General features: G+C 31.2%; 1 protein-coding gene across 2 annotated transcripts in view; it reads left to right on the top strand.

Moving 5' to 3' along the window:
• Window positions 1–23,009, top strand: part of ABCC9 (ATP binding cassette subfamily C member 9) — a 190,340-nt gene that overhangs the window by 32,744 nt on the left and 134,587 nt on the right. For both annotated transcript variants that reach the window (XM_074268855.1, XM_074268856.1), the window contains exons 7-10: window positions 12,612–12,815; window positions 16,437–16,589; window positions 17,026–17,181; window positions 21,821–21,955. In XM_074268855.1, the coding sequence (XP_074124956.1) occupies window positions 12,612–12,815; window positions 16,437–16,589; window positions 17,026–17,181; window positions 21,821–21,955 (648 nt within the window). The remainder of the gene's footprint in view (window positions 1–12,611; window positions 12,816–16,436; window positions 16,590–17,025; window positions 17,182–21,820; window positions 21,956–23,009) is intronic.

Raw genomic sequence — 23,009 nt, forward strand, 5'->3', positions numbered from 1 at the left:
AATAGCCTATGGGGCAAGAATGAGAAAAAAGATTCAATTGTCTAGCTGTGAGTTCATAAAAGATATAAAGATATATTTTTCTCTGTGAACAAGAGGAAATGACACTATCAATCTTATGTCAGAAAAAATTAAGCTTGATGTTTGTAAGAAATACACATGTTTGGAAGCTTGCTCTGGATAGAACTGAAGCATGGAAGTACTTTGTGTTTCAAAAATATTCAGCTAGAGAATTGAAGAGAGGGAAGTGAGTCAGGATGCCAGGGTATGTGATATAAGTGGTAACTCACTAAGCCTAAAGGAAAGAGGACTGCTATGAAAATGGGGTTAGTTTTGTCACCATAGAAGTCACTTGTGGCAGATGTTAAGATAAATGAAAAGTGAATTGCCTAGTAGCTTAGGAGGCTTTGATGGTTTTCAGGTGGGGTTTCTAGGAAAACTATCATCAAAGGATAAAGAGTCAGAAAGTAAACAACATGGAAAACTGGATCTGAACGAATTTTCAGACATTCTAGACAGCAGAAATATAAGAAATGAGCAAATACAGCAACCAAAAAAAATCAGAGAAACAATTAAAAGATTTAATCTTCAAAGTATACAAAAACACAAGAATTAAAGTAGAAGTAAAATAAAAGAAATGATAAGAAAACAAGCCTGAGAAATCATGACCAGATCTCTCAATACCCCACCTCCAGGTGACTCAATGTTTTTTGGGGAATAAAATAAGAGAATTGGAAGGTGCTTAGATAAAACACATGCTATTTTAGGAGAAAGGAAATTATGTTGTGTTGAGACAATAGTTCTATTTTCTAATCACCTGCAGTAATTAGTATTCTAGTGGGCAAGATCTATAAGATTTTGTTTGCAGAAACTGTTTAGGAAGAGGGTACTCAAAATAAGTACCTTAAAACTTTAGTCCTATGAGGAATTCAGAGACTAAAGAAGGAATAATTAAGTATAAGGGTCATGTATCAAATAATACAGAGGAAAAAGAAGATACATAATTAAGAGGATGAGGGAAATATCCATTATAGAAAAAAAAACGCATGGAAAATGAAATAAAAAACTAACAAAACAAAACCCATTGAAGAGGAGGATAGGGAGGAAGATTTTACTTGATTGACTAACCAAGATAGAAAAGAAAAAGAATTAAATAATTAGATAAAAAGAAAAAAAAGAAAATAGAACAATTAAGTTAGCAAAAAGATTTGAGGGTGAAGAAAAGAAAACTAGTGCAAATAAAGTTGTCTTAAAGTATATTAAGCTAAAATAATTGATGAAATGAAGAATTATCTTCAAAGAAGAAGAGGGAGAAATCCTAATTTAGAAATTCCATTGTTCATTTATTCAGTTGTATCCAACTCTTTGTGACCCTATAGCCCATAGCATGCCAGGCTCTTCTATTCTCTACTAGATCTTGAAATCTGTCCAAATTCATGTTTGTTGTTTCCATCATGCTATCTCATCTTTTGCTATCCCATTATTAGAAACAAATGAGTTTGATTTATAAAAATGGACAAACATTTTGGCTACACATATTCCCATGTGTAAATTTTTATTCAAAAGCATAAACCTAACTCATATCTTTAAATAGGAATGCATTAAACAATCCAATTCAAATGAAAAAATACTGATATATTGGATAAGAAGCAAAACCCCAGAATCTGTAGCTTATAAGAAATATGTCTATAGATTAAGGCATACACAAAATAAAAAATTAGGGGATGAATCAAAATTTATCATGTATCAAGTGAATCCAAAAAACCCAAGAAGTGAAATCATTTTATAAAGAAAAAAACAAAAACAAAATAAATTTAAATGTTCATTTTGGTAAGAATTTGAGTAAATTTTTTTCCCTTCCTTCCCTTACCTCATCCCTCCTGAAGAAAGCAAGCAATCTGACATAGGCTATACATGTACAGCATTTTAAAACATATTTTCGTATTAGTTATATTGTAAAAGAAAAATGAGAACAAAAGGAAAGAAGCCATGAGAAAGAAAAAGCAAACAAAAAAGGTGCAAAAAGATGCTTCAGTCTACATTCAATCTCCATAGTTCTCCCTCTGGATGCCAATGACATTTTCTGTTCTAAATCCATTGGAAGTGCTTGGATCAGTGTAATGCTGAGAAGAAATAATTCTATCAGTTGATCATCATATAATCTTGTTACTATGCCCTGGTTCTGTTCTCTTCACTCAACATCAGTTCATGTAAGTTTTCCCAGGATTTTCAGAAATTAGCTTACCATTTTTAATAAATAATTTTCCATTACATACATATAACATAGCTTATTCAGTCTTTCTCCAGTTGATAGGTATCCATCCAATTTCCAATTCCTTGCCACCACAAAAAGAGCTACTACAAACATATTTGCACATGTAGTTTGTTCCCCTATTTTATGTTCTCTTTGGAGTAAAGACCCAGTAGTGACAATGCTGGATCAAAGGATATGCACAGTTTTATAGATCCTTGGGCATAGTTCCAAATTGCTGGCTTAGTTTACAACTTGAGCAGTTTTTCCACATGCCCTTCAATATTTATTATTATCTTTTTCATCATCTTAGCCAACCTGATAGATATGAGCTAGTATCTCAGAGATGTTTTAATATATTTTTCTAACCAACTGGTTTAGAGACATCTAAATTTATAAGAGAAAAAGTAATTGAATTACAAGAAGATGTAATCAATAATTAAGTAGTAGAAATATATTTTGGGGACTCTTTCTTCATTTTGGAAGAATCAAATAGAAAAAGGAGAGAAATTATAGAATTGAAAATATTATTGAATTTAAAGCTAAAAGATTTATAGAATCTTTTAAATGGAATTGCTAAAAATTTTTAATATATTTTTAACACCAGTATGTAATTTCTATGAAAACTGACTATAAGTCAGGGCACAGAGGTATTGTAATATACCAAAACAGAAATAATACATATGTCCTTTAAAAATAATGACATAATTCTAATAGTAGTAAGGGAGCATCAGCATGAAAAGACAGACTCAAATACAGATTTTAAAAGGTCTTAAATAATGAATGGGTTTTAGAATAAGGCAGAAGCAATTGATACTTGTGTAAAAGAAAATTATAAAGATATACCAAAATATAGTCAATATAGTTAAAGAAGTTCTCAGGGAAAAACTAATATTCCTTTAAAACAAAATAGAAAAAGAAGATTAATGAATTGGATATGCACCTGAAAAAATCAGGTAGCCAACAAATAAACCTAATATAAGCACAAAAGAGGAGATATTTAGGTAAAAAAAGTAATAGATACAACAGAAACCAAAAATATTACAGATTTGATAAATAAAACAGTACTTTGAAAAGACTCATAACATTGGTAAACATTTAGAAAGCTAAGCTAATTAAAAAAGAGGACAGGAAAATCGACTGAACAAAATAATAAACAAACAATATAAAAGCACAAAGTCAGAACAAATAAAAAGAATTATCAGCACCTAATATGAATGGTTACATATTACCAAAATAGAGATCATAAAGGACATATGGAATATTTTCAAACATATGAAATAATAAAATTGACAGAAGACAACTTAGGGATCTTAAACTACTTTCAGATAAATAAATAGAATCAGCTGTAAAAGAACTACCAACAAATATGTTGATAGATTTATAAGACAATTCTGAAAGTACAGTTACTACCAATACAACACAAATTATTCAAAATTGAGAAACAGTTCACTTTACTACATTCCTTTTATCAGACCAATGTAGTTCTAATATCTAGATCAGAGAAGGAGAACTATCGAACAATATTATTAATGAATGTTGATTCAAAAATTTAAATAAAATAATTTCAAATACATAATACCAATTCAAACAAAAGATCATTCATTCATTGTGATAAAGTTGGATTTATACCAGGTATGCAAAGATAGTTCAACATTAAGTAAATGACAATATTAATTGGATTAAAAACAAAAACATCCTAAATCATACAACTTTGGCATCTCAATGGATATAGGAAAAGTGTTTGTCAAAGTACAATATTCATTGATGCTAAAACCCCCCAAAAAAGGCACAAAGTAATTTTTAAAAATTGTAAAAAATATCAAAACAAAAGGAAACATCATGTATCATAAGGATACACTGTAAACTTTTTCAATAAATGTGAGAATAAAGTAAGGATGTCCCCCCCCAATATTATTTGATACAGGTCTGGAAATCCTAGCAATGTCAGTAAGAAAAGAGAAGGTAATTGAAGGCATAAATATATGTAAAGAGAAGATAAAATGATCCCAATTTTCTGACTTGATGTTTTACTTAGAAAATCCAAAGGAATTAGCAAATATCACAATTGAAACAATAGCTTCAGCCTATTTTGTAGGTTACAAAATAAACTTTCAAAATCAAAAGGAATTCTATTTAAAAACTTTAAACAATAATTTAACCATTCTTTTTATTACTAGTTCTAAAATTTCTCCCTCCTTTAACTTCAAATCCCTCCCCCATGGAGAAAGCAAGCTATATGATTTTCCATATACATGTTAAGTGACATAAAACATGTTTCCATGTTACTCAGGTTGCAAAAAAGAAAAAATAATAAGGAAAATAAAGTTAAAAAAAGAAAAAATCCTTTACTATCTATTAAGAGTTCATCAGTTCTCAATTTGGATGTGGATAGCATTTTTCAGCATGAACCCATTGAAAGTGTCTTAGATTATTGTATTGATCAAAATAGCTAATTTTTTCAAAGATTTGATCATGATTAAGATGCTGTTACTATGTACAATGCTTTCCTGATTCTGCTTCCTTCACTTTGCAACACTTTATATAAGTTATCTCAATTTTCTGAAACTATTTCCTTTGTCATTTCCTTTTTTTAAAAAAATTATTATTTCCTGCTCTATTGTGACAAGGTTCTCTTTTTAGTCATAACTTTCTGGCAATACAATTATTCTTATATTTTCTTTTCTTGACCTGTATTCCAGATCTGTCATTTTTCTTATAAGATGTTTCACATTCAGTTTTATTTTCTCATTCTTTATAATCTATTTTGTTATTTCTAGGTCTCTGATAGCTTCACTGGCTTCACCTTGCCCAATTCTAATTTTCAAAGGGTTATTGTCATCTTTCAGATTCTGCAGCTCCTTTTCTAGTTGGTTAACTTTTTTTTTTCATAATCTTTTTTTTTTTTTTTTTCTTGTATGGCTTTTTTTAAAAAGTTTTTTTCTCAATGTCTCTCATTTGATTTTTAAGTTACTTTTTGAGTTCTAGAAATTCTCTATGGGCAAGGAGCCATTTCACATTATTCTTTGGGGTAGAAGCTTTTTTTTTTTTTTTTTTTTTTACTTCAGTGTCCTCCTCTGAAGATGAACCAAGTTCTTTCCTGTTTCCATAGTGAGTTTCTATGGTGGGTTTTTTTTTCTTTGCTAATTCATATTAGTGTAAGCGCCTCTATTTGTGGGTGGGGAGATGGTGCCTCAAGCTTCCCTTAAACTCTCCATTCTGAGCAGGAACCCCAAACCAAGAGCTCCACCCTCCTGCAAGTGCCCACTGCCTACAACATCCCTGCACCACTGCTTCTCACTAGTGCTGGTTTCGTCTTGCCCAGGGTCCTCTCAGTGCCATAGCTAGGCTTGGCTCCTAATCAGCAGAGGTTCCTTCACTCTTTCCATAGTCAGACACTTGACTCCACAAACAGTCCAGGAGGTGAAAGTATGTGGTTGCAGTTGAGGCTCCAGCTACACCTACCTAGTTCAAGGGGCCCCCAAATGGTGTTTCTTCTGAACTAGCCAGGAGGTGTTTGCACTTCACATGGGTTAATCAGGCTGGAACCCCCCGCCCCAGCCTGAGGTCTTTTTTTAGATCTTGTTGGATTGTACCAGAAGCACCCCTGTTCTGCCCCAAATCTTGGTTTTTCACCAATATTCACTCTGAGGCACAAATTTGTTCTATTTATGGGGGAAATCTGGAGATCTTGAAATTTACTAACCTCTGCCATCTTCCCAGAATCCTTCCCTCTTGTCATTTCCAGTGGCATAAAAGGATTATATCACAATCATATGTCATAGTTTTTTTTTAGCTCCAATCGATAGATATCCCTTCAATTTCCAATCCAAACAGAGCTAAAACTCCTACAAAATTTAAATATTTTAATGCATTTAGTTCCTTCTTTTTCTAATTTGACCTCTTTGATAACTTTTTGGTACTGCTAGGGCCAAAGAATTGCAGTCCTTTGAGCATATTCAAAATTGTTATCCAGAATGGCTAGAGCAGTTCATAACTACATTAATAATGCATTATTGTACCTGTTTTCTACATCTTTAGCATTTTTCATTTTCACTTTTTAAAATCACATTAGCCAATCTGACGAGTGTGAAGTAGTACCTCCAAGTTTTGATTTTCATTTCTCTAATCAATAGTAATCTAGAGCATTTTTATATGACTAGAGATAGCTTTGATTTTTTTCTATAAACTTTCTCTTCATATCCTTTGACCATTTATCAATTGGGGAAATACTTCTTATTTTTATAAATTTAGTTCATTTCTTTGTATATTTGAGAAATTCAGCCTTTATCAAAGAAATTTGTTATAAATTCTTTTCTAAGTCCCCACTAATTTTCTGTTTGCTTTCTGATTTTGGTTTTGTTTGCACAAATTTTTTTTTTTTTTATTTTTAGGCAATCAAAATTATTTGGTTTTCACCCTGTGATCCTCTTTAGCTTTTTTTTGGTTATAAACTCTTTCTTTATCCATAGATATGGCAGGTACTTTTTTTCCATTTTTCCCTATTTTTCTTATGATATCATCCTTTATGTCTAAATTATGTACCAATTTTGAACTAATCTTCTATGTCTACTCTCTGCCAAGACTGTTTTCCAGTTTTCCTAGCAATTTTTGTCAACTAGTGAATTCTTACCCCCAAACAAATTGCTTTGTTTTGGAAGTGTATTATGAAATTAATGTTTCAGGAAATGATTACTACAGTCTAACCTGAGAGTATAATGGGGGAAGTTATCATCATGGTAAAAAGGGGAAAAAGAATTTGTAGCATTTGTAAATGAGAACCAATTAGGCATTTATGGGAAATGATGAAAATTGTTCTCAAAAAAACCCTACTTTGTTTTGGAAGTGCATTATGAAATTAATGTTTCAGGAAATGATTCTTACAATCTAACCTGAGTCATCTCTCTGGTTATACCTCTGGGAAGACTATTTCACAACTATCTTTTTATTTTTTATTTTTAAAAACTTAATTTATTTTTAATACACATTGCTTTATGAATCATGTTGGGAGAGAAAAATCAGACAAAAGAGAAAAACCATAAGAGATAAAAAAATAGAAAAAAAGTGATAGCATGTGTTGATTTACATTGTCACCATAATTCTTTTTCTGGATGCAGATTGGCATTTTCTGTCCAAAGTCTATTGGGATTGCTTTGGATCACTGAACCACTGAGAAGAACCAAGTCTTTCATAGTCGATCATCACACATTCTTGCTGTTATTGTGTACAATGTATTCCTGTTTCTACATGTTTCACTCAGCATTAGTTCATGTAAATCATTCCCGGACTTTCTAAAATCAGCATGTTTGTCATTTTTTATAGAAAAATAATATTCCAGTATATTCTGCATCTTGTTTAGCCATTCCCCAATTGATGGGCATCTAGTCATTTCCTAATTCTTTGCTACCACAAAAAGAGGTGCTACAAACATTTTTGCCAGTGTAGGGATTCTTTCCCTCTTTTATGATTTCTTTGGGATACAGACCCAGTAATGGCATTGCTGGGTCAAAGGGTATGCACATTTCTATAGTCCTTTGGGCATAATTCCAAATTGCTCTCCAGAATAATTGGATCATTTCACATTTCCAACAACAACGCATTTGTGTCCAAGTTTTCCCATATCTTCTACACCATTATCTTTCCCAATCATCTTAGCCAAGCTGAAAGATGTGAAGTACTATCCCAGAGTTATTTTAATTTGTATTTCTTTGATCAGTAATCTGCATTACTCTGCATTTGTATTGATTTATAACATTTTTTCATATGACTATAGATGACTTTGATTTCATCATCTGAAAATTGTTTATATCCTTTAACCCTTTATGAAGTGAGTAATAATTTGTGTTCTTATAAATTTGACACCATTTTTTATATATTTAGGAAATCAGACTTTTATTAGATACACTGGCTGTAAAGATTTTTTTCCTAACTTTGTGCTTCCCTTTTAATCTTGTTTCTGTTGGTTTTGTTTGTGCAAGAACTTTTTAACTTAATGTAATCAAAGTTGTCCATTTTGTCTTTCATAATGTTCTCTAATTCTTTGTTATAAATTCATCACTTCTTATAGGTAAATTATGCCTTGATACCCTAATTTGTTTATGGTATCATCCTTTATGCTCAAATCATATACCCATTTTGTTTTTTTAATTTAAAAAATTTATTTATTGATTTTTTTTTTTTTACAAAATGTTATGCATAGGTAATTTTTCAGCATTGACAATTGCAAAACCTTTTGTTCCAACTTTTCCCTCCTTCCCCCACCCCTTCCCCCAGGTTGACCAATACATGTTAAATATATTAAAGTATCAGTTAAATACAATATATGTATACATGTCCAAATATTGACCAATACATGTTAAATATATTAAAGTATCAGTTAAATACAATATATGAATACATGTCCAAATAGTTATTTTGCTGTACGAAAAGAATCGGACTTTGAAACAGTGTCATATGCCCATTTTGACCTTATTTTGGGATGCGGTGTTCGATGTAGGTCTATGCTGAATTTGTGACATATTATTTTACAGTTTTCCTAGCAATTTTTGACAAATAGTGAGTTCTTATTCCAAAAAATAGAGTTTGAAGATTTATCAAATACAAGATTTGTAGACCTTGATTATTGTGTCATGTGTATCTAATCTATTCCACTGATCTGCCACTCTATTTCTTAGCCAGTACCAAATGGTTTTGATAACTGCTGCTTTATAATAGTTTTAGGTTTGATACTGTTTCATTAATTTCCTTGATATTCTTGACCTTTTGTTCTTCCAGATGTATTTTGTTATTATTTTTTCTAGTTCTATAAAATATTTTTTAGGCACTGTGATTGGTATGACACTGAAAAAGTCATTTTAGGCAGTTGCCATTTTTATTATATTAGCTTGGAGGATCCATGAACAATTGATATTTTTCTAATTATTGATGTTTGGTCATAGTCTTCCTGATATTGAACCAGCCTAGCATTCCTGGTATAAATCACACTTGGTCATAATAACTTCTGATAAGTTGCTGTAATCTCTTTGGTAATGTTTTATTTAAAGTTTTTGCATCAATATTCATTAGGGATATTTTCCATAGTTTTCTTTCTGTGTTTTGTCTCTTCCTGATTTATGTATAAGCATCAAATTTGAGTCATAGAAGGAATTTGGCAGTACTCCTGCTTTACCTATTTTTCCAAATTGTTTATATAATATTGGAATTACTCTTTCTTTAAATGTTTGGTAGAATTCACTTGTGAATCCATCTGGCCCTGGAGATTTTTTTCTAAGAGAGTTCATTAATGGTTTGTGCAATTTCTTTTTCTAAAATGGGACTATTTAAGTGATTTATTCCCTCTTCTGTTAATCTGTGCAATTTATTTTTCTATAAATATTCATCCATTTTGGTTAGATTGTCAGACTTGCTGCCATGAAGTTGGGCAAAATATCTCCTAATTATTACTTTAATTTTTTTTTGTCATTTCTGATGCTGATGATTTGGGTTTTTTCCCCCTTTTTTCTAATCAAATTAACCAAAGCTTTATATATTTAGTTGGTTTTAATAATAAAATCAATTCTTAGTTTTATTTATTAGTTCAATAACTTTCTTAGTTTTTCTTAGTTTCTATTTTATTAATCTCTCCTTTGAGTTTCAAAATTTCTAATTTGGTATTTAATTGGAGTTTTTTAATTTGCCTTTAAAAAAAAAAAACAAAAAAAACTTTTAAAATTGCATTCCCAACTCATTGATTTCCTGTTTGTTCATTTTATTCATGTGATTATTTAGAGATATAAAATTTCCCCTAAGAACTGATTTGGCTGTATTCTATATTTGGTATATTGTGTCATTATTGTTATTTTCTTGAATGCAATTTGGGATTGTTTCTGTGATTTGTTGTTTGACCTACTCATTTTTTAGAATTACATCATTTAATTTCTGATTGGTTTTCAATCTATCTTTCCCCGCCACTTTGTTGAATATAAGTTTTATTGCATTGTGTTCTGAAAAGGAAGTATGTATTATTTCTTGTCTTTCTGTTTTTGTTTGTGATATTTTTATGCCCTAATACATGGTCTATTTTTGTGTAGGTGACATGTACTGCCAAGAAAAAGGTGTATACCTTTCTGTTGCTATTCAATTTTCTCCAGAGTTCTATCATATCTAGGCTTTCTAGGATTCTATTAACCTCCCCAGTTTCTTGTATATTTTATGGTTACATTTGTCTGATTCTGAGAGGGGAATGTTGAGGTCCAGCACCAGTATAGTTTTGATGAGCATTTGTTCCTGTAACTGGCTTAAATCTTCTCTGGTGCATATATATTTAATATTTTTACTACTTCATTGTTTATGGTACTCTTTATCAAGATCTCTTGAAGAATACTATACAGCCTCTTTTTTGGTCATGGCATTCAGGTAGGTAAATAATTTTTAAATTGTCTCTTCTGGATCTGTTTTTCAGATCAGCTGTTTTTCCAATGAGATATTTCACATTTTCTTCTATTTTTCTTTTTTTTTTTTAAGTTTCTTTGACTGATTCTTGCTGTCTCACAGAGTCATAAGCTTCCATTTGCCTCGTTCTAGTTTTTAATGTGTGATTTTCTTCAGCTAGCTTTTGTATTTCTTTTTCCATTTGGTTAATTCTTCTTTTGAAGGTGTTGTTTTCTTCAGTGGATTTTTTTTTTATTTTGCATTTGGCCAGTTGTATTTTTTAAGGAGTTGTTTTCTTCTGTCAATTTTTTCCTTCCTTTTCCAAGATGTTGATTAAAACATTTTATGCATATGAATAACTTTCATTTCCTTTCTCACTTTTTCTTCTTTCTTATTTTCCTTTTAAAGACTTTTATAAGCACTTCTAAGAAGCCTCTTTGGGTTTGAGATCAATTCATATCATTGTTAGAAATGTCTTCTGTGGATATTTTGTCCTCATCTCAGTTGATGTTTTGGTTTACCCTATTTCCATAGTAGCTTTCTATGGTCAAGGTTCTTTTCTGTTTCTTACTCATTTTCTTTCCTTTTCTTTTGGTATTTTCTCTCTCTCTCTCTTTTTGTTTTTTTTTTTTTTTTTTGCTTTTATAGTTGAGATCTGTTCCTGGGGTAAAGGGGAGCACTATTTTAAGCTTCCTGAGCTGCTCTGAGCTTTGGCTTTGAGCATGGGAGCCCTTTGTGTTTAAAGGGGGTACCTTTGCCTGCTTTTTTTCCCCAAGAAACAACCTAGTTTCCCAGAGTTTGCCTTCTGATCTGGGACTGGAATCTGTCCCACTGATTTGCTTCTCTACTGAGCTATCACTTAGGGTCTTAGTTACAAATTTTCTGTGATTAAGATCTTTTCACAGGCTTTCCCAGAGTTTGTCTGAGCTGGATTAAACACCCTTTTCTCCCCAGTGAGACTTACCTTTCTTGAAGTTTTTCTAGTCTATCTTGACTAGGAAAGTGATTTCATTCTATCAGACTTTGTTCAGAGGCTTGGTTTCATGTCATTTTCAGGGAAATTCCACAACTATCTTTTCTAAAAGATGTTTTATTTCTCCCCCCATTACATGTAAGACAATTTTTAACATTCATCTTTAAGAAATTTTGAATTAAGAAATTTTCTCTCTTCTATTCTTACCTATTCCCTCCCTGAGATGGTAAACAATTTTATATAGATTATATTTTTCAATCATGCAAGACGTATTACTATATTAGTCATGCTGTAAAAAAAGACACAAACCCAAAGGTAAATGCCATGGACAAATGCAGAAAGTGAAAAATAACATGCTTTAATCTATTTTCAGACTCCATCAGTTTTTCTGAAGGGGGATAATATTTTTCATGTGTTTTTTCCTAATTATCTTTGATCAATATATTGCTAAAAATAGTTATGTCATTCAAAGTTGACTATACAATATTGCTGTTACCGTATACAGTGTTTTGATTCTGTTCACTTTGCTACAGTTCATTTAAATATTTCCTGTTTTTTTCTAAAATCATCCTGCTTATTACTTCTTATATTATAATAATCTTCCACTACCACATCTTTTAAAAATTACTCTCTGAAAGAAGATGAAAAACATCATGATTAAGTTTAATCTATATAATAAAGACAGAAATTAACTTCTCTGTGTAATGTTTTTGATTTGTGATAAAAGATATCTAAAAGGAACTAAATTATTTATTGTGATCTGGAAAGAACTGTATAATAATTGAACTCTTTATCTCTGTCTCCCTTGTAAATACATTACACAGAGAAGTTAATTTTTTTTTTTTTTTTTTTGCAAATCAGGTGCAGCAAACAAATAGCAGTTATGTTTTATTTTATATGTAGGAAATAGTACAATATTCAATTGCTAGAATCAACTACCACATTAATAAATCCCACTTGAAATTAATGGTTTTCTTTCAGAAAAAAGCAGCAGACCATCCCAAAAGAACTCCTTCTATATGGTTAGCAATGTACAAGGCCTTTGGAAGACCAATCCTACTGAGCAGCACATTCCGCTATCTGGCTGACCTATTGGGCTTTGCTGGACCTCTTTGTATTTCTGGAATAGTTCAGCGTGTAAATGACACTATGAATTCAACAAATTCAACATATTCAACAGCTAGAGTAAGTTCATGGTGCATTATTGTCACATTTTTCTTTGTTATTTTCTCTTTTGCGTTTTCTAAAATGTTAGAAGGGAATTTAATTCTTGTAAGGAAAAATACCCTTTAGAACCTTCTGAATGATTTAGGCAGTAATTTTTCTTGGTTTAGAAACATACCAAAGCCTATACCCTTATGTGCACCCTTGATTTTAGCTTAAACATTGGATTGATTAATTAAAAGGATTTGTAAAATATTAAAATTCTATAGTAGGTATAATACAGTATGGCCTATCCATACTGTCTTGTGGGCCAAGCTTCAGAATGAATATTGCTGAGGAAGAATGCTAAGGACAATAAAAAGGGTAATTTTTGGTTTTCCTTATTGAATAGGAGAATTTAAAAAGGAAGAGGACTGATGTTCAGAGTAGTGTGTTTATGTATGATAATAAGAGAAATGGAGAGAATGCAAAACTGTTCAACTCCTATTTTACTTCTGTTTTCTCTTACAAAGGCAATAATTTTTCAATTGGAAAGGACAAATTAAAAATAACTAATAGAGTTGGTTAACTATTGCACATACTAAGTAAGAAAGTATCTACTTAGTTTTGATAAATTCATCAATGAACTATGTCCTGAAGAACTGACAAAACTAATGCATGTGATAACTGCAGTGTTAGTAGTTTTCAAAATATCCTAGATATTGGGAGAAGTTTACCATGGTTGGAGAAAGGTGAATCTTTCCCTCATTCTGTATTTAAAAAAAAAAAAGAAAAGAAAATGGAGTCTGTAAGTTCAAATCAGTTGGTTTGACTTCAATTCCTGGAATAATTCTAGAGCATATAATTGACAAATAAGTTAGAGATCATGAAAAGCTAACATTTCTTTTAAAAGAATTTGTCAAGTGAGATGATCGATCACCCTGTTTCATCTTATGATAGGGTTACGAGACTGCTTATAGAAATAGATATTAGTAAAATATATGACACTTTTCCTCTAGTGGAAAAGATAGTGAGAAATGGGTTATATGATACTAAAACTTAGAACTAGGACTTAGTTGAATGGCTGAACTCAAACAATCTTTGGAATAAAGTCTTTAATAGAGTGTGCTGGTCATTTCTATTTAGCTATGTGTTTAATGTTTTTCAGTGACTGGGACAAAGGTGTAGATGACATGATCATCAAATTTATTAAAAAAAACAACTCATAAATTGGATTTGTCTCCAGTTGTTTCAGTCATGTTTCTTATCCCATTTGAATATTTTCTTGGTAAAGATAATAGAGTGATTTTTCATTTCCTTCTCCAAGAAGGAGGAATGAGGAAATTGAAGCAAACAGAGTTTAAGTGACTTACCCAAGTTCACAAAGCTAGTTAATGTCTAAGGTCACATTTGAACTCAGGTCTTATTGACTAGGCTCAGAACTCTGTCCAATGTGCTAGCTAAAATCAGGAGGGATAGACAAAACATTAAATGAGACTTTGTATCCAAAAAAGATAATTTTAAGCTTGCAAACTTTGATGTTTGGCTGTGTGGTGGTGCCATTAATAGAGATGGATTGTCATGTTGTATACCAACACTAGGAATTATTTTTGATACTGCAGTAATTGAGTCAGCTCTTATAGTCATCAATCATACTTGATTTTTAAATCAAATATTACTTTGTGATTATTAGTTTAAATCAGGTTTATAAGTCTTTTATAAATTCGATTTTCAAAAATCATTATTTCCTCTGGCCATGAGCATATTTTTCCTTTCTACTACTATATTACTCTCAAATTGATTTATTTTATTGATCTAAATATAACCTATAATAACATATTTTCATCATATATGCTCATCAGCAGAAAGGGTTCTATGTGTCTGAAATTCCAGTTATTGAGAAGACTTAGTAGAGACCTCTTAAGTGCAGCAAGCTATGCTTACCTGATGTCTTCAAGAAAGTTGGTAACAAGATAGTGAGTTTTAGGGAATGGGGAGCCACCATGTTTCCAAAGGAGAGGCAAACTGGAAATGGAGTAGTTTAAAGATCTTGTGCTGATCATTTGTGAAATGAGTCCCATGAGTACTCTAGCAGAGTACTAGCACATACAAGATGGAGAAAAATACAGTCTTTAAACACACACAAATGCATGCACGCACACACATACACACAAACACACACACACTAAACAGCTCTTTGCTAGGATAATTGATTAAGGGTTTTCAGTCATCTTAATTGCACCACCGCACTCCTGACTACTAAAATTTGAAAGCATGGAGATATTTTTAATTCACAAAATCACATAATCTAAGAGACCTCAAAGGACATATAGTCCAGACCATCCCTATCCCATATCTATCTTAATAGTCAAACTAAATCATCATGTGCCTCACTAGTCACTATTGGCAAAAAATTCAAAATAATTAGTGGAAAAAAATATATATATGTATATCATTATGTAGTGCTTTAAGATTTAGAGGAAAAAGATTCACAAGCAACTGAAATTCATCTTCTTATATTCATTAAGCTTATTTTGATTTAACTCTCTGTGTAGCTGACCTTATTTTTTTTCACAGCTGCTATTATTTTTGTAGCAAGTTTTATAATTTCAATTGGCCAATCAATTGATCAAATATTATGTTCAGATTACTGTCAGATTAAGAGATATTAAGTTTAAGCCAGACTTCGGACACATGCTAGTTTTGTTTCCCTAGACAAGTTACTGAAATTCTTAGTGTTCTAAGAATTTGAGACATTAAACTCTAGAGCCTGTTGATGTCAGCAGAGAGAATTCCTCACTAAGAACTACTTATGTAGATGAAAGCATGAGCCTGGATTTTTTCTTGAAGCATTTATTACATGCCTACTATGTTCAAGACACTGTGATTACAAAACAAAATAATCAACAATCTCTACCCTCAAATATCTCCCATTTTATTAGGAAATTCAATCCACAAATAATAAATTTTGTTTATATTAAATTATATTTATATTATATATTAAATTATATTTATGTAAAATTTTATACAAATAATTTAGTAAAATTTGATGGGTAATCAAATAGGATAATCAGGGAAGGCTTCCTCTGGCACTTGAGATGTGTTGAAGAAAGTTGAGAAGAGGCTAAGAGATAGAGGGGATGAAGGGACTATATTCTAGGTATGTGTAAAAGCATAGATTCAAGAGACTGTGTCAAGATCAAGAAATAGCGAATAGGCCAACTTAAATTATAAAGGATGAAGTAGAAGATAATGAAATAAATCTGAAAAAGATAAATTGTAGTCACACTATGAGGGTTCTTAAAGGACTTTACTATGTTGAAGATTTTTTTTCTAGAGGCAATAAGGAATAAAAAAAGATTATTAAAACAGAAAGTGAAATGGTCAGACATGGGTTTTAGGAAGACATTTTGGCAGTCATGTGGAGAATATGAAACTTGTATTTATGAGATCATTTTATAATTTTAAAGAAATGTTCAAAATAAATTTAAAGGATCTTAATTGAGAGCTGGAAAGTACCTTTAGTGGCCTTTGGAAGTGAAGCATAATTTATGGTTACTTTTTTGATTACATATCTTGCATGTTTTTTAAATCCTTTAAATAATTTTATGGTTGTCACACCAGGTACATTAGCTTTTCTGTTTTTTTCTTTTTTATGGCAAGCCTTCAGGTTCACTTACCTCAAAGGAATTTCTCGAAAATGCTTATGTGTTAGCTGTTCTTCTATTCCTGGCCCTGATTCTACAAAGAACATTTTTACAGGCTTCCTACTATGTCACTATAGAAACTGGCATTAATCTTCGTGGAGCTTTGCTGGTAAATATGTTCTTTAATATATTCGTGTCTTCAAAATATATTCAATTATAATATTCTTGATTTTATATGATTTTTAAAAAAATAGATAGTTTATATCAACAATATTTCCAGGGAAATGTGATGAAGATAAATAATAGAAATATTTGTTGTTTTGCATTCTTCATCACAATTCATTTTGTGCCAAGAAATAATGACTTTGAGCATTTGGAGATGTTATAGATCATCACATAATGTATATTAAGATCATAATTATAGGAATTCTATTTTATAGACATCATATAGAAAAAATGAATAAAGCATGGCTTTTTCAGTCCAAATACCAAGATTATACAGAGATTTTTGAATCCTGTATATCTCTTGATCTTAGCTTCCCCATTTAATAATGAACTAATATTTATTAAGACTATAATTGTATTGTTTTATTTCTTTCTTGTAGGCTATGATATACAATAAGATCCTGAGGCTTTCTACATCTAATTTATCCATGGGTGAGATGACTCTGGGACAAATCAATAACTTGGTCGCCATAGAAACTAATCAGCTCATGTGGTTCTTGTTCCTGTGTCCTAATCTATGGGCCATGCCTGTTCAGGTAGAGCATCAAAGTAAGGTTTTAAAAAAGAAGTGAAAAGTCAGTTATCTTAATAAGAGCTTTTCAGGAAGTTGTCAAAAGAAACTCTTTGCCTTAGTATTAGTTTTCCATACTAAAAGAAGAAACTGTGGAGGATGAAAGATGAAATGACTGAGGAAAAAAAGATTCAATCTTCTGAGCATATTGATTTATTAAGCAATTCATGGCAATTTCCCAACAAACTGGCAGCAGACAGTCACAGCTTAGGCCTGGACCCCAAATAGAGAGAAAATTCAGACTTTTGTATATTAAAAACAATTAAGTAAGGTCAATTAATTAAAAGGAAACAATACAACATTAGGTAATCTGATTTCTAATTGAAGAATAGATTAGGGACTTTCCAAGGAAGAGACAACCAAACAGGTGCAATTCTCTGAAATCAGAAACGAAGTTTCCTATTCTCTTTGTGTCTGTAAACAAAGAAACATGGAAAAAATAATTGAATTATCACCCTGGGGTCATCTGTCAGAAGATGTTTAATTATAGGAAAATTCCTTGCATCAATCTTAGGATCAGACTGTGTTTCTGGTGAGCATAATCAAGGCTCTTGGTAATGGGTCGCTCAGACGCTGGTAGAAGTGGTCCAGCTTCCTAACTACTCAAGGTTGGTTTCAAAAAATAAAATAAGATTTTCTACTAATTTCCATAATTGAATAAAGTTTTCTCATAGGACAGAAATTAGACGTAACTGAATAGAAAGAGAATTGAGTTAGCTCCAGAATTGAGTCAGTGTAGTTCATTTAATTCCCATAATAAACTACTTGCTGTCCTAATCCCCTTAATTCACTCAGAACAAAAATATAGTCTTAACTATGTAAGTCTTCCTTTGTTTTAGTCCAATACCTCATTTTGGCTTGGGCAAGACATAAGGCTACTGAAAATTGTGACAATGAAGAAAAACTGTGATAGGTCCTAAATAGAAATAATGCTTAAAGCATAATCCTAGTGCATTCTGAAGAATTACTCAGTTAAGTTTGAAAAAAAAAAGATATCACTAAGTTGTAATGAATTTTTGGCAAAATCAGTTTTTAAAGGCCATCTTTCAAATCAGGAATTGAAATGTGTGTTAGTGGCTACAATGAAATGGATTCCTGAAATGTTGAAATAGGAAATATTTAAGAAAATCTTGCTTGTTTAGAAGATATTAGATCTAAAAATTTAGAGTCGAAGAAATAACATTGAGTTGAAAGTACCAGGATTTTTTGTCTTGCTCTGTCAACTAGGTAAACTTGGGTAAATCACTCATTTTGTAAAAATGAGTAAAAAAAATATGTAAAATGAGGAAATTGGACCAATTGATCTCAAAAGTCATTTTCAACTCTTTCTGTGAATTCCCCCAAACTATGGCAACTAGATAACTGAGTATAATATTTGTGTATTAAAGGATTTTTCACATTAAAAATACTCAATATTTATTATTATTATTATTTCATCATCATGGGTATTCCCTTTGCTGATACATATTGAAACTCTTTTACATCTTTAGAAGTAGTTTTTGGGAATTTTTGTGACCAAAAGAACTTCACTGTCCAGAAGCCATCTGCAGATAAAACTTCAAAAACTAATTAGGTTGGTCCTTAGTATATATACATATGTATACACACACACACACACACACACACACACACACACACACCCACACACACACACACACACACATATATATATATATAGATATAGATATATACATACATATATATGTATATATCTTTTTACAATTACTTGTTTTTACAATATAATCTATTCCTCCCACTAAAGAAACCAAAAAGAAAACTTTTATTGTAAACATGTGTAGTACAGGTAAACAAATTCTCACCCTCAAATGTATGTTTCTTTTTGTATTTTTATTTACTACCTCTCAGGCAGAAGAGGAGTAGCACATTTTATCTTTAAACTTCTCTTCTTAAGATTTATTATTGAAGTGACCAGCATTCAAATCTCTTTTAGTTTTTTTTCCCCTTAGAATGTTGTTGTCATTTTATAAATTGTTATAGTTCTATTCACTTCACTTTGTATCTTTCCATATCTTATTTGCAATAGATCAAGTTGAAAACTATTAAAATAGATGCTTTCTTATTTTAGGCTTTTAAAAAAACCTATGCAATTTTAACTTTTGCTGTATGGCATATATATGCAACATCATGCAGGTCAATATGGTTAGAACATGAATTGTGTAGGGAGGCATAAAGTGGAATGACAGTCTGGAACCAGTTTTCCCTGGTTCTCATCTTTCTCTGCTTAAAAAAACAAAAAAACAAAAAACAAAAACAAATGTTTAGTGGCTAAAGAGATTTGTAGATCTTTTGAGTTCTTCATTGTGTTGACTATTTAACATTGATTAAGCTTCTGAAGAAAGTGGTGATAATCAATAATGTTTATATCTTTTTCTCTTGACTATTTTAATAGGTCAAGTTGTAGCTATCACCATTGTTTGTAGTATCTTTTTGCTTTTAGAATTCGTTGCAATTTGATGTTTGATTTCAACTTTTTTCTTATTGATTGCTTGCACACAGAAACCTGGTTCTTAAACATTCATCAGAATTCATTTATCAGTAACTATGTACATGAAAAACTATTTTCAAAACAAAGTCAGTTAGAAGAATATTAGCTATTTTCTATATTTAAAGTCTTCAGACTCTCCTATGAAAGAAAGTATTCATTGTAGGAAGAAGACTTTTAAATTGGTTTTTGTTGTTATTGGTATTTGCTTTATTGTAGTTGCTATTTGTCTACCAAATTTTAATTCTATATTTCATCATATTTCCCCCTAATAATCCTATGCATTTGCTCACTGAAGCCACCAAGTCTTGAAATGCAAATTGACATGCTTAGAAGGATCATATCATTTTTACCTCTTTATCTTCTGTAATATTGATTCATAAACTATAATTATCTGCATAATCTTTTTGCTTATGTTCATCATGAGCCCTTTGAGAGTTTATGATCAGTTGTTACATGAATAATTTTCTTATTTCTTTTGGATGTATGAAAAAAACAGCTTTAACATTTCCTTTTTTTTTATTTCCAAGAGAATTTGTGAACCATCAGGCTGTTTAACTGTTATTTTCTTTATTCTCTTGGTTGCATTTATCCTTATAGTATCAATATTGGTATGCTTCAGTTCCTTTAATACTATACAATTTATTGATCTTTGGACAAAAGTTTACTAGAGTTTAATGTCTTGTAGTCAGAATAGTATTAATAAGTAGTCTAAAAATTCTAATTTATAGAACTCTTTAGTCCTTTTCTCATCAGTCTTACCATGGTTCCTGAAACATAAAGAGACCACACAAAACTTAAGTTCACTTTGTATTTTTCTTTGTTTCTTTTATTACCATAGCCAAGTAACTTATCACTTAGTGATCAATTTATTGTTGATGAGCCTCTTTTGATTAGGTTTGTCCTTAAACTCAGTCTAATATCAAGATTTGAAGCCTATGGGTCAAAGTTTGTTGTCCCCTAGAATAATTTTCAAGAACCCAGAGCACCTCCTACCTTATAGAGGCATTGGAGCAAATTTTGTGGAGCCACCTTTAATTATTGCCATGGAAGCCTTTTCATCCTTATGCTTGATTATATATAACATTAGTAATATATAATAACATTCACATGTTTAATTTTATGAAATTGATTATTTGATAAATATTCAGGCATTGGAATAGGGAATTAAATTTAGTGGTTGTGAGGGAGCAGCTAGGTGATGCAGTAGAAAGAGCACCAGCCCTGAAGTAGGGAGGACCTGAGTTCAAATCTGACCTCAGACACTTAATATTTTCTAGCTGTGTGACCCTGAGCAAGTCACTTAACCCCAATTGCCTCCAAAAAAAATTAGTGGTTGTGGGGTTGGAAGGAAGAAGGTCATAGACTTAACATGATTAGTTGAATACCTAGAAATATTCTCAGTTAAGTCTAAGGGTAAATAAGAAGTATCTCAAAAGCATTTCAGGAGAGGACTGAAGATCATTATATCCTATTTTATTATTTTATTATTTAGGGATTATATAGTAGTTGTTAATATGGAGCAAGATTTCTCAAATTATATGTTGTGTTTCTCAGAGGAATAAATGTTAAGCATTACTAAGACTATTATTTTAGAACCCAAGCACTTGTTAATAGATATTGTCAAGCATTGGCTAAATTGACTTCTTCCCCTTTTGTTCCATATTGTTCTTCACTTATGTTCTGGTCCTACTAGCTTTTAATATCAAATATGATTCAGATAAAAAGAATATTGGTGAGGACTCCAGTCTTTCAGTGGGTAACAGCATCTTCAAGGGAAAAAATGAAAATTTAATATTTCCAACACTTTGGACATTGATATAGGTCAAGTCTGGAAATAGAGCATCCTTAGCAGTTTTGTGAGATAAAATTATATGGAATAAGAATGATAGATTGTCAAATGAAGAGTGAATTCTTTCATGTACATTTTCCCAGATAAATCATAATAATCTGAACTGTTGAAAAGGGAGTTGATTTCCTAATACCTGATTCTTTTTGTTTACTTATTATATAGTTACGAGTATTAAGTTTTCCATTAAAAACAATTCCCATAAGAGTTTTCCTTCTGCTTCTTCATCTTTACATGTGTTTTCCTCCTTAGATCATAATGGGAGTGATTCTGCTCTATAACTTACTTGGATTAAGTGCGCTGGTCGGTGCAGCTGTCATAGTGTTGCTTGCGCCAATTCAGTACTTCATAGCTACAAAGTTGGCAGAGGCTCAGAAGAGCACTCTGGTAAGTTCCATCATTTGGCTCCTCTCTTAGGAAAATCTCGTGCTGCTATTTATTTTCAAATATAGGAAATTGATACATATCACTTGGGATATCTTGGAAGGATATTGCTCATGTATTTAATCTTGATTCTTAAATTTTTGTGTTATCAAGACAGAAAACATGAATTTCTCATGTTATAAAGATCATTTTAAAAAAGAATTAGAAAACCAGGATTTGAAACTCTTAGGTTCCCAAACCCCACATGAACAGATTTTGATATTATTAATTACTCTGAAATTAGAAGGCATTGAACCTCATTCTAAAATACAATGTCCAATGAATTGAAATTAGTGTAATATACTTATAGCTTTTTGATGAATGGAATAAAAAAAAAATCAAAGGACAAGAAAAGGGTCAGTTTCGATGCTTCTGAAAAATAAATTTCCTAAGAGTAGAATCATAACATGTGATGAGGTAGGGAACTTAAGAAAAAGATTTCAGTGGCAGCTGTTTTGGTTAAATATGTTCCTGGTCAGCTTAGCAAGGAAAGAAAAAAAAATTCTTGTTCTTCTTTAGCTCTACTGGAAACATTTCTTATTTGAGTATAAATTGGCCCATTTTGAAGGAATATTTGAGAATTATGAAATTGTTGACAACAAATTTAGAAATAAAGTTTGATTAAATATGAGAAACTGATCTCTATTAATCTGTAACATTTAGCATGGCTTTTGCTGCTGAAAGAACTGTTTCTTGTGATCAAATTTTCGACTAATCTGTTGCATGCATATCTTATACTTCCTGGTTCTATACCATGCATCTCTGTGACTTCTGATGGAAGTGTCATATGATTAAATTATGTCTTCAAAACATAGGTACACTACTTCTTTGTGAAGGTGGGACCTTAGAATAGTTTTATGATATTTGAGGTACTCAATCCACTCAAGTCCCTTTCAATATCAGCCAGAGAACAAATTTTTTTCTAAGCAAAAACATTTCATAATTTACTATAGAAATAAAAATAACAACATAACATGGCTTTTGAAAATCTATAGCATACTTTGTCAATAGTACTTAT

The sequence above is a fragment of the Sminthopsis crassicaudata genome, chromosome 5 (genome assembly GCF_048593235.1).
Source record: "Sminthopsis crassicaudata isolate SCR6 chromosome 5, ASM4859323v1, whole genome shotgun sequence".
Classification (NCBI taxonomy): domain Eukaryota; kingdom Metazoa; phylum Chordata; class Mammalia; order Dasyuromorphia; family Dasyuridae; genus Sminthopsis; species Sminthopsis crassicaudata.